Source organism: Leptosomus discolor, chromosome 1, assembly GCF_034619465.1.
Source record: "Leptosomus discolor isolate bLepDis1 chromosome 1, bLepDis1.hap2, whole genome shotgun sequence".
Lineage (NCBI taxonomy): Eukaryota > Metazoa > Chordata > Aves > Leptosomiformes > Leptosomidae > Leptosomus > Leptosomus discolor.
This window is the reverse complement of record NC_141391.1, coordinates 38,123,580-38,136,655: the sequence shown is the minus strand read 5'-3', so window position 1 is coordinate 38,136,655 and position 13,076 is coordinate 38,123,580. Positions and strand designations below refer to the sequence as shown.

General features: G+C 41.7%; 1 protein-coding gene across 2 annotated transcripts in view; it reads left to right on the top strand.

Moving 5' to 3' along the window:
- Positions 1-380: 380 nt before the first annotated feature.
- The window catches only part of DIAPH3 (diaphanous related formin 3), a 272,276-nt gene continuing 259,580 nt past the window's right edge, over positions 381-13,076 (top strand). The window contains exons 1-2 of one of the 2 annotated variants that reach the window (XM_086481982.1): positions 381-536; positions 11,570-11,602. In XM_086481982.1, coding sequence (XP_086338108.1) covers positions 381-536; positions 11,570-11,602 — 189 coding nt within the window. The remainder of the gene's footprint in view (positions 537-11,569; positions 11,603-13,076) is intronic. The other variant, XM_086481984.1, reaches the window with a different exon arrangement.

Sequence of the window (13,076 nt, the reverse complement as noted above, 5' to 3'; positions counted from 1 at the left end):
GGCGGGACGATTCGGACGGCGGGACATTCCTGGGCTCTGACAGGCGCCGGGGAGCGGCCGTTGGCGGCGCGCGCCCCTGTTCCCCCTGTGCTGCGGCGCGGCGGTGCTGCGGCCGGGGCAGCCGCCGGGCGCGGAGGGCGGGAGCCGCCGCCGCCAGCGGGATTAGAGGCTCCTCGCTAAATCCTGTGCTGCGTCGAGGCGGTGGCGGCTTTAGACCTCAGCCTCCCTCCTCCCCCCGCCGTGCCCTGCCCGGCCGAGCCCCGCTAAGCCGTGCTAATCGCAGGCGCCCAGCTCGGCCACGGCCGCCGGGCCTGGGCCCGATCGCGGGCCGCAGTCTCCCCTCGTCTCTCCTCCTCTCTTCTCCTCTCCCGGGTGCCGCCATGGAGCCGCGGCCGTCGCGGCCGCGTTACTGCGCCCCGTCCTCGCCGCCGGGCCGCGGTGGGCGGGAGAACAAGGGGCTCCGTCGGAAGGGGCCGCCGGGGGCTGGGAGAGCCGGCGGCCCTGAGGAGGTGGCGGACGGCAGGAAGCCCAAATTCGTAAGTACGAGTCGATCCCAAGTCTCCGCCCGTCCCCGCAGGGGCCGGCTGAGGTGTGTCCTGGCGGCGGCCCTGCCCGGTCCACCGGGGCGCCTCCCTGCCGGGCCTGCGCCGAGGGGCGCGACCGTGCGGCGGGGCTGTGCCCGCTCCCGAGACGGTCGCTGGCCTAGAGCCCCCTGAGAGACTGGGGGGCCGTGTAGGAATAGATGGGCTACGGAACGGCGCCGTCGACTTCAAATGGGCCTCAGAGGGTGAGCCCGCCTGCTCCAGCTCGCCTCTTCCTTGCCTGCCTGAAGGGACCTGGCTTTATTTTGCAGGAAGTTTTCAGGTCTCTCCACCGTGAAGGTTTACTGTCTTACTGGCTGTTTGACAGCTGTAGGTGTAAGTGGAACAGAAGAGAATTCTAGCTCTTAAATGATGTTACTTTCAGTAGAACGGGATTTTTTTTTATTATTTTGGTGATATAAACTGTGTAGTAAAACGCCGAGTCTTTAAATTTAAGGGACATAGTGAAGTTCTTCTCCCTAGCTCTGCTTTTACAAGCTCTTGGCTAGCACACCAAGAAACTGGGAAACATGAAATGGCTAATAATTGTCCACAAGATGATGCGTATGTAGGATGTGCTCTGACTAAAAAGCACCCAGAAATAGCCGGGTTTTCTTTGGACGTCATGAAATTTCCGTGTATGAAAGCTGGGACAAACATGCATTGTGCAGGTCTTGTACCGCCACATGCAGAGCAGATGCATCCCATGCTCATATTTAGGTGATGCACAGGTTAGTCTTTGTTCAGCCAGCTCTGACCCCACCTGCTCTAAGCTGTATTATGTGCTTACAAAATAGATACTATAATACATAACGTATGATAGATTCTTGATTCTAAGGCGTCTTTATGCATTATTCAGTACTTGAGTGTCCAGCACTTGAGCACAGGTTAGCTAATGAGCAATATCAAACTGTAGACTGGCCAAACCTGTTCTGGAAGGTCACAGCTTACTCCTGGCATTCCTGTTTCCTGGAACCCTTTTCATATTGTGGCTGCAGAGATTGCTGTGTGAACCAAGTCCTTGTGCCTGTTTTTACATGTTAGAATGTGCCTATATGAAATTGTGACCAAAAGCTGTTTGCTTGTCTTCATGAATGGCTCTGTATCTACTGGGGTGCAGGCATTTTAGTCATGAAGGTGGCATGGCTGGACATGCTTTAGTATAGGATCCCTGAGTAAAAACCTATATGGTCTGCCCAGTCTAAAACGTTGGGTAGAGTTGTTTGTATATGACTTGATGGTTGGATTATTCCTGTGCTGAGTGGGAGACACGGATTTGTGTGTGTCTGAGTCTGAAAAGAGCATTGAGTCAAGAGGTTTTACTTCTTGATACTGTAACTGCTAAATTCTTAGCAAATAGGATATTGAAAAAATTTTCATTTTTTCCCCCCCTAACTGCGTTAAAACAGAAATAAGATGTTGCCATCATGTTCACCTTTTTTTCCTAACCATGTGTTGAAACAGAAATACAATAATTTATAGGGAATATAACCCTGCTAGATATATGATACAAGCCATTGCGATTTTTTTTTTCTTAGATGAAGACTGATTGGCTTTTCAGTAAAAGAAGGCCACCTCTTTGGTGCAGAGGAGCTTGCCTGATATATGCTTAGGCTTCCCAGGCTAGGCAAGGGTGGTTTTGAGCATGTGCAGATGTGGGCATCAGCTGATTGGCTCTTTGATGTCATGGTGGTGATTTTTGGCACAGTTACAGAAAATAAAGGGAATTAAATTTGACTTTCTGACTTAGCTTTGTAGGGTGTATGATCATCATGGCGTGGATTTATTTAATATTTTTTTCTTTTGTCCTGTCCCTGTTCGCTATGCCCAGTTTCTGAAACTCTTTAAGCAGGGATGACTGAGAATATCCTTAATTCATGAGAATGCTTTGTCAAACTGTAACTTTCAAAAGCATTTGATCTTAGACAGTAGTCTTTTTTTTTTCTTCTTTTTTTTTCTCCTTCATCTTTAAGCAAAGTTTATTGCCATAGGGTGTTGATAGGGTACTGAAGAATGATCGTTCTCCAAACCTGGATTGTGTTCTACATATGCCATTAGCTCACTGGGTGACCTTAAGAAGAGTCAGAGGTGAATATTTCTTGAATAGAGTTTAGGATTTTTGTCTCTATCTTCACATGAACTGCTGTGAGGCGTATAGTTCACTAATGTGATCTGTGGAATTGAGCGGTTACTAAAGAGCAGCAGGCTGCTCCATGCCACAAAACCTAAGTTACTGCTATGGCTACTATAGCCTTTGAACTGTAGTCTCTAATCCCTAGCTTGTCCTGGCTAATAATTTCTGGTGAAGAAACATATAGAATTACTTTAATAGTTGTAGACAGCAACCGGCTTCTTTGATTAGGGTAGTTCACTTGAAGGGTACTATGAAATACGCTTTTCTTTCTATTGCTTCATAAATTTCTGTTCCAAGGTACTGCAATACAGACTATTGCATTCAGCTATTAAATCTAAAATCTGTAAACTCTCCTTCCTTTCTACCTCCTGTTGTCTTACAAGACTAGTTTGTTTTTTTGAGGAGGAGATGGTGTGTCTCCCTCTCCAAAAAAGGAGGGGATGTATTGAGTGCTCCCTCTGTAAGTTTGCAGACGACACTAAATTGGGTGGGAGTGTTGATGTGCTGGAGGGCAGGAAGGGTCTGCAGAGGGACCAGGACAGGCTGGATCGATGGGCCGAGGCCAATTGTATGAGGTTTAACAAGGCCAAGTGCCAGGTCCTGCCCTTGGGTCACAACAACCCCACGCAGCGCTACAGGCTTGGGGAGGAGTGGCTGGAAGCTGCCTGGCAGAAAAGGACCTGGGGGTGCTGGTTGACAGCCGGCTGAGCATGAGCCATCAGTGTGCCCAGGTGGCCAAGAAGGCCAACAGCATCCTGGCCTGTATCAGAAATAGTGTGGCCAGCAGGAGCAGGGAAGTGACCATGCCCCTGTACTCAGCACTGGTGAGGCTGCACCTTGAACACTGTGCAGTGTTGGGCCCCTCACTACAAGAAAGACATTGGGGTGCTGGAACAGGTCCAGAGAAGGGTGATGAAGCTGATGAAGGGCCTGGAGAACAGGTCTTATGAGGAGCAGCTGAGACGATGAGGGCTGTTTAGCTTGGAGAAGAGGAAGCTGAGGGGAGACCTTATTGCTCTCTACGGCTACCTGAAAGGAGGTTGTAGTGAGGTGGGTGTCGGTCTCTTCTCCTAAGTAACTAGTGATAGGACAAGAGGAAATGGCCTCAAGTTGCACCAGGGGAGGTTGAGATTGGGCATTAGGAAAGATTTCATTACTGAAAGGGTTGTCAAACATTGGGACAGGCTGCCCAGGGAAGTGGTGGAGTCACGTGTTGATGTCGTGCTTCTGGACATGGTTTAGTGGTGGACTTGTCAGTGTTAGGTTTACAATTGGACTCGATAAAGGTCTTTTCCAACCTAAATGTTTCTGTTCTATTCTGTCTATGTTGACTTGTTCATATCTACCTCTTCCTGTAGTACATCTTTAATGTACTTTTATTAGTTAAATTATTTTTTTTGTCAGAATACGTAAAACTTCCCTCACCCCGTCAAATTCTCTGTAATCTAGTCCTAGATATAGGCTGTAGCCTTTTCTGTGCCTGGGGTGCTTACACTGCTGTACTTCTTCATGTCACCTATATTATGTTTCTAATCTCTTGCACATTGGTCAAATGTGGATGAAATTGAACATTACATTCAGTCAACTCAAGTCATCCAGATTGTATTAGTCTAATTTTCCTCAGTGCGAAAGTCTTGAAAACAAGTTCTAGGTTGGGCCCTTCCAATCAATGCAGCATATTGATCTGTCACAGCAGATATGCTAATCTGAAAAGGAATTTGATTCCCTGACAAACCTTGAGGTAAAATCGGATTGCTGGTTGACATCATTAAAATGTAAACTCCTTTTTTCTTTCTTCCAAAGAACATTCTTGTTTAGAAGGAGGAAAGTCTTTTTTTTTTTTTTTTTTTTTTTAAACTGGCTTTGTTTGTAAGGAGCAGAAAGAGTCTTTGGGCTAAACAGTTACAGTGGTTGATTGCAGCCATATGTCACATTGAGGTATTGCCCTTCTGCATAAACTAGCTAGGAAGAAGTGAATGATTTGTAAGCCTCAGTTCTCTCCTCTTTTATAGAATCGTTAATTATTTTTTTTTTTTCTTAAGGAGTGATGGTTAATTTTGCAGCACATACCATGTGCTTGGCTTTGTTCAGTGCATCCAAGATTTTGGGAGAGTCGGACTCTTAAAAGGGTAGAAGTTATTCTATGGTACTGTGGTATTTCAGCTTGTTGAAAGCTCTTACATTCACCCTTGATGTTTAGGGCTTGGTAAAAGAAGAAAATTAATTGAAGCATGGCAGAGATTATACCTGTTTTCTATGTATACATTGAGCGGAAAACTTTTGAAGGGTGGGGTAAAAAGCAGTTGCTTGCCGCTTGCTTTCCTCGACACCCACCACCCCCTGACTTAGAAATGTTTGGAAATCATAAAAATGAGTGCTTGATTACCTGAATTCTACTTGCACTTTATTGGGACTATATCTTGTAGACACTAGTCCTCAAAAGGCCAACTTAATTTTCTAGCTCAAGTTAGAGGTGTTTCTATTAATTTCAGCATACTGTTGACCTGTCTTCAGTCACTTTCAGGTTATGTTTTTGATTAAGTTCTTTACGAAATTTGTATGAGTCAAGGAGGCTTTCTTGTTTGCACCAATCTGTTGAAAATAGACAAATTAACGCTTGCATTTAACAGTGTCTGTAAATCAAAGAAAGATGTAGTTAAAAGCAAAAACACTTCCATTTCTCTGGCACAGAGTAGAAAGGTAAGACCGATTTGTGTCAATATCTTTAATTACGAAGTGACTGAATTATTGCTGCCGTTATGCTGCAGTGTAAGACCTTGAATCTAAATTAGTCCTTTAAAGAAATGATTGCTGAACAGATGTTACCCAAAACGCTTTATTGTAGCTTTGTAAAACTGTAAATTCCTCATGCTGTTATTTTTGTTGGCATGAATTAACACTGTGGGTTATGATATTAAATTTTAGTGCTGTGTTCTAGTACTTTGTTATATAATCTTACCTGTAAGCACCAATTTTGAGTTTAACTCATCAATGCCTAAAGAATATCACTGTGTAGAAGCTGTCATGTTAAGATAATTTTGCCCCTGATTGCTTTTCAGACTGCTTTCCAAGCAAGAGAGAGTGATAAAACCATTAAATAAATGCTGAAGTAGTATATTGGAAATTAAAAGTAGGAAATGCTGTGGGGTTATACAGCAGTTTCTAAATTGTGTTAACAGACTGAGGTAGCAAAGTTACTGAGGGAATATTGTGACAAAGGAGTAATAGCGTTCACTGTAATCATCCAATTTACATCTCTCTCACTGAGTCTACAGTTTTCCTCACAATCCCCGCCTAAGTCTTCAGGTTGTGTTTCTGCTGGAGAATAGCCTTTGGGGAAAAAACAGCTAGTGTTGAATCTTTTTGGTGATAGAATTAATGGCAGTGTGTGATAGTTCTTTCTCACTTTCTCATTTCAAAAGGTACAGAAGGGATTATGTGATTATGTGTACATCCTTAGTCTTTGTTTGTCTAGTTTCAGCATTTGGGCTTAAGTTGGCCAGTTCTTCTAAAACTCATTGCATCTTGCTTAAACCCTTTTTTTTTTTTTTTGTCTTTTCTCATAGCTCATGTAGGCTCTCTAAGCTGTCCTTAATGTATCATAAGAAGCTGCATATGTGTGTGGTGGTGTGGAGGGGTTGTAATATGTGGTTTTGTTTCCTTGTTTTCTTCTGCAAGGAAGGCAAAAATGAAGATCCCAAAAGGATTTAGATACCAGGTTGTGGGATTCTTTTATTTTTTGTAAATAGTAGTACTTCAGTGCGGTGGAGGGCATGCATGTTGAAATTCTTGTTTAGCTGTCTGAGATCTGTTACTTTGCATGCGTAAAACTCGTCTTGTATTGGCAGAGGTGTATGGCTGGGTGCTTGTCTGTTTTCTAATTCCGTTTGTGAACAACAAATCAGACTTTGTCTGCCTCTGTGGCGTACTAACCATGTCCGTCCCTGCCAGGCATGATCTGAGTTCAAGTACCAAACATCCTGTTTTTAGACATGCTGTTTCCACTCAGAAAGTCAAATGAGCAATGTCACTCTGTGCTTATGTCATGGTGAAAAGAGTACTTGTGGAGAATGGAGATGCTTCCCCTTTTAGTAGAGTGCCAAAACTTTTAGATGATACAGACTATACCCTGTATTGTACTAGGGTGTTCTTCATTGTTTCCAGGCCACACTGAGCTGTAGTGCTGGTGGAAAAAAATGCCAAAGACATGAGACGGGAATCCTGTGTAAGAAGGTGTCTTTCTCCTGAATTCTGGTCCTGTTTGCCTCGACTGCTTGTACTGCATTTAGGTAGAACTTTGTTTGTAAATATGCATATGCAAGGATAGAGAAATAAATGTGATGACACAACATCGATCTAGTACTGTTGATTCAATTAAGTGGCATTTCTAATTTCTTTGCTTCACTTCATTGTCTCTATCCAGAGTTGACTGCTGTAGTTACATAGAGAATGACTCAACTTGTTAAACTCTGTCTTGCAGATTAACTTTATGTGCTACTGCTTGGATATGCAACATAAGATCATTCTCTTCTGTGTGACAATAAGATTCTTTACTGTGAATATATATGAAGCCAAATAGTGTTTGGCTTACTTTCCCTAGCTGGGTGGAGCAGAAGTTGCGTCACGCATGGCTTCGTCATACATGACCTTTTCAAGAGCCACAGTGCTCTTTCTGTTTTGTGAGTCGTCTTCTTGTTGCTGAGCATATGTTGTGAACCTCAGCTGTTGTGTGCTATTGTACCTTTCAGTTTCTGTCTAAGGCTTTCACTATCTTTGATGTTTTTGAGATCAGGCCTTTTGACAGCTTATCAAGAGCACTGAACCTTACACTGAATGTAGGTGTATGTCCTGTGTCCAGTGAATTCAGTTATTTACCAGTATGCCTGAGGGACCTAAGCTTCAATAAGGGGTAATTCTATGCCACATTTCTTGCTTTCTACAAAAATGATACATCTATGCACTTATTTTTAATTGTGACCTAGCTTTAACTAAACTGCTTCTCAATTGCAAACCAAAATGACCCTCTGTGTCCCAGACTAAAAACTAAGTTACCCTGGAAAATGAAATTTCAAAATGCTAGCTGTTTATAATTGTGTTTGTTCAGCTGAAGACTAAGCAATGGTGACACTTCTGGTTTCTCAACTGTAGGTGCTACTGATAAGTCTAGACTTTCTGAAGTATCCTAATTAACTCCTTAATCTCTTCATGTATTTGTATCTCTTCGACTAGAAAACGGGATGTCAAGCTACTTAAAATATTGTTAATTTGTTTATCAGTTTTTACGTATCTACTCTCTGTCTACATGGTAAACAGACTAGAGGAATTCTTGTACGTAGCTCCTATGTTCTCAAAAGCAGTAATTTTATTATTCTGGAGTAGTTCATAGAAGGCACAGAATAGCATTTTAGTATTTTCATCCATTGCAAAGCAGTGTTCTGTAAGCTTATATCATGTTTTTAGCAGTAGCTGAATATTTTAGGAATATTACTGAAGCCAGATTTATTTACTTGCAGGCCTATGTTTAAGGCAGCTTTTTCACTCGAGCAGAATATGTCTTGCTTCTGTGAATTGATATATACAGGCCTGAAAATAAAAATATGTTCCTGTGGTAGTAAAGCACTCCAACCTCTACCGAACTGTGGTCTAGTTATTTTTTCCTTTTATTAGAGATGTATTTGTTTTGTTAGTTTGGCCTGTCAAGAATGAAAATACACTCCTGTTCTTGAGTCACAGCACTCCTCTAAATTCAGTGCCATTAAAAGATCCAGTGCAGCAGTATTTTATTTTTTTGTTGTAGTTAAGAGTACATGTAATGTTCCTCATCTCAGTATCCCTAAATGCTACAGAAGACCAGGGAGGTCGGCAACTGGTTTTACTTTGTACAGCTTTGCCAGAAGAGAAGGACTTGGTGAGGGAGAGGGCAAAAATATCACCTCAGTTCTCATGTTTTAACCAGCACCTCTGACTGAGAAGTATTGTAACACAAAACTCACAGAATAAGCCTTTTGAGATTTGTTACTGCAAGCCATATACAAAACGGGGAGCTTTTCACCTTTTACTGCAGTAAATCCCATTGCTGAATTTCACAGCTTGATTGAAAGGTACAACACTGGTGTGAACTGTCCCATTAACTTTTGCCTTTTTCCAAGAACAAAACCTGAATCTGAAAAATATTGCCTTGATTCCATGGATGATGATGGTGTCTTGTACAGAGGAGTTGCAGAACATCCAACATCTGTTCCCAAGTGGAAGTGAAGCTGATGTGCTTTGAGTCTGTTTAGTGGAATGTACAGGAGTTTGACATGAATCTCAAACTTCTACCTCAAAGCATATAATGCAGAAGATTGTAATTCTAAGGAAATTACTCGGTCTCCTGCCATGTTAGAAGAGCTTCACAATAGTATCTGTGCATTGCTTGGGGCTTAGGGCTTAGTGTTTTAAGTCGCGTGTATGAAAAAAGGATAAATTTTTATGTTCTTTGTTACCAAGTTGCAGTGTAAGACCATGTGTCATTGTTTTTTCCTGCAGTTTTGATCGCTTAAGGATAGAGAAGGTATACCAAGAACTTGCTAAATGTAAAATCATGAGCTCTTGCCAATGACAGAAATTAACACTTACACTGTCTTTGTAGCTATTTAGCAGAATGGGATGAACAAGCCAGAAAACACATAGCAGTATGTGGGGCAAAAGTCTAATCTACCCCTGCTGCAGAAGAACACCAATGGGAAGACTGGGATACAGATATTCAGTCTCCTGACTGGATTGAAATATTTTCACTTTGTTGTTTTCATTTATAGAAATCATTATCTATTAGAATGTGGAATGGGATTGTCATAAAAGTTCTGTATTGACCTAGCTCCACTTTTTTTTAATTTTATTTTTGATGGTAGAACTTACACTATGTCACTGAATACTGAGTGTTTCCTCACGCTTCACTCGCTTTTTAACTTCACAACCATTCATCAGATGCTTCTTCCTCAGTTTCTTGACAATGTTCAGAGTAGAGCTATCATGGGATAATATTTGACTTAACACAAATTGTTCCTCAGCTCTGAGGGAAGAGCCAGAGAAGATGTCATAACTAACGATGCCTAAGTATCGTTGACTGGGTGAAGACAAAGTCAGAGTTTCCAAATCTGATTAATATGGAGGTAGCCATTGACAATTGACATTGTAACTGCTGCCAAGCTTTGTACACAAGGCAGTGAGGGAGTCTAAGAATAGGGTAAGAGTCTATCTCACTAAGTACGCTACTTTGCATTCTTCCCATTTCCCTGCCAAATCTGTTCTTAGCTTCTTTGTGAAAACTATAAATGGGATCCCTGCAACACTGACTCATCAGTCGCCAATGTTCTTCAGTGCTGCTTTTTGGTTTTGTGCAAGAGCTGTGTGTCCTAGCATTTGCTGTGTTTGTAAATGTCTTGATTTGAAAGACAGGTGTCTGCTGAGGAAGGCAGGAGCCTCCTTTGAAATGGAAAATACAACCCCCTTCCCTCCAAGTTGTTATAATTTTGAAATTAAGGGGCCTTCAGGCAAAGATATGGGGAATAGGAATAACAGTTCTTTACTTTTATATATATATATATATATATATATATATATATATATATATATATAACACAAGGCAGGAAAAAAAACCAAACAACCCACTGGTTTACACTGACAGAGTCAGAAATACAACCTGACACCCTGTTAGGGTGGCAGTAGCAGTCCGATAAGATGATGGCTGCAGTCCTCCTGAAGTGATGGATGTAGTTCTGTTGAAGCAGCAATCAGGTAAAAGGGTCTGGTCTTCCTCCGAAGGTCCAGTGGTAGGTAGGTAGCTCTTGTCCTCTGGAACTCCAGTGGGGGAAAAGCTCCTCTGGGAATCCAGTGGAAGAAGGCTGCTAGGGTGTTGGAGATCTCAGTTTTTATTTAGCATGGACTGCTTGGCCTCTTCCCCCCGGGTGGAGCATCTCACAATGGGATGGGGAGTCCTGAGGCAGTTCCTTGATGGGCCATTAACAGGAGATAGCCCAGGAGCGAGTTATCGATGGGTCAGGCGATAAGGCATTGTTGTGCCCATTAACAGAAGATAGTCCAGAGGGGGAAGGCAGGGAGCACCGCCCCACCTGGTCTCAACAGCTCCTGAAGATGGTGATAGAATACTTTTTTTTGGGCACATCTTACACTGTAACCTAGGACAGTAAATGTGCAGCGGAGAGCAGAAGAGTTGTTTCAGGCATTGTCGTTTCACACAGCAGCGAGTGATCTATAGATTTTTTTTGGATGTTACTACTAATAAATGCTTATGTCAGTTTCTACTCATAACTTTGTGCTCTGCTTGCCACTAGGCATTGCTTGAGAGTAATCCACAATCTTAGTTGTTTCAGTGTTGCAGTTTGGCAGATAGTTTTGAACTGTTGAGGAACTCCGTGTTCTTCTGTTGAGTTTAAAATCTTTGGACCGATTCCTTGGTGGTGTCTTCATCCCAAGACACAGTTCTAGTAGCTGAATTATGAGCAGCTCTCTTTGTTGTGGTATATTAGCTATAAAATATAATAAACCACAACTTATTCCAAGCTGTACTTGGTTTATATTCTTGTGGTATTATTCTGTCTAAGGATCAGATTACAGGGGTGGTTTTTTTTGAATCTATACTGTATTCCCTATATAACTTGCTGTGCACTGTAAACCAACAAAGTACAACTTGCCAAGAAATTATTACTTCAAGTGCCATGACTCAATACTGTTTAACTTGCATGTTATTTTGAATAACAGTAACTGTAACTGAAACTTGCTTTTTTTGTTTGAGTTTTTTGTTGTTTTTTCACTGCAAAATTGTGACATGACTGGTTTCCTGTTTGATTTACAGCACTTAAATATCAAGACACTGACAGATGATGTGGTAAGACAACTTAAGTTTTGCTTTGGCTGTGCTAAGCTAATAACCCTGTTGCTAATGCAATAGAAATAACCTTGTTGATACAAGGAACTGTCTTAATTGTGAAGTTAATTTAGTTAATTGGCAAAATCTCACTAAACTGTTAATTATCTGTAACATACTCAGCTCAAGTAGCAAAAATCTATGGATGGCTTTGAAGTATGCTCTAATCAGAGCTAAATGAGCTGGACACAGGTAATTGTGCCTGTTTGCATGCAGTATAGTTAATATACCTGTGATTGCATGTTTAATATTAAAGTTACTTAGGCTGCATGGCTAGCTTAAAATACCATGTTTAGCAAACTAACAGTTGCTTAAAAAACTCATTAATGCTTGTTTCAAACAATGTTAGCTATACTCACTGTCACGCTAACACTATGTTTCTCAAACTTCATCTATCTCTTGAACAGCAGATGAGGTTCTGTATCACAAAGATTTATTATTTTGCTATTGAAGTTACCTATTTCGTTGTCTGCACTGTTCTTTTATAGGTAAGAATAATTTTTCTTAAAGTGGATCATTTTACAAAGTCTTTGAATTTACTTAAGGAGTGATGTTCTGTAGGCATCTAATGATCAGCTGCTGTGACTTTGGTGCTCTACAGACTTCTTGCTGAAGTACTGTGTGTAACTGAGAGCTCAAGAGTTGAGATTTTTATGCTGGACAATATGCAGCATCCTTCTGCTGTGAAACACTGATGTTCCCTGGTTTAGGAACCAATGGTCTGGCTACTGTTGATTAGGTGTGTGGTGTTAGTAGTGTTGAGTATGTTGCCTCCACCTGTCATTCCTAGATTGACTTAAATCGCCTCTTGCTATTTCTTTACGCTGTTTCATGGGCTGGAGATGGTTATTAAGAACTCGAAGTCTGGCAGGTTAATAATACAGCTTTGATTCTATAAACTTGTGCTTTATCTCGGAGAGCTGAGGAATTGTTCACAGTTCTCTCAAAGCAAAACTATTTTTTGGTAACCAGAACTTAATTTTGGTAGTGTTATGTAAGGGTTAAAGTCTGGATGCACAAGATGTTGCTGTTTTTGTGGTGTGGGCTGTTTTTTTTTGTTTGTTTTACTGTTTTTTTTTGTTTTTGTTGAAGAGGCTAGCTTGCTGCCTTTATTGCACTTGTCCTTTTGTCAGCCTGGTGAGCTTGTCTAACTTGTAATGGTAGCCACTGTAAGTCAGGTTTATTGTGTTTATTGGAATAAGGACAAAGAGCCTGATAGTTCTGTAGTAAGCAATCTTCTCGCTCGCTCCTTAAATTTCTGAGAGCATACTGAAGACCCCTTCACAGACGAGAGAAACATCACATGCAAACTAGTACCAAATTGTCGATATATATATATATATATATTTAAAGTGACAGCTGTTTAATAAAAGGCCTAACAGTAAACCGCGCCCCCCCCCCCCCCCCCCCAATGTTGCAGTGGCATATAATTTTA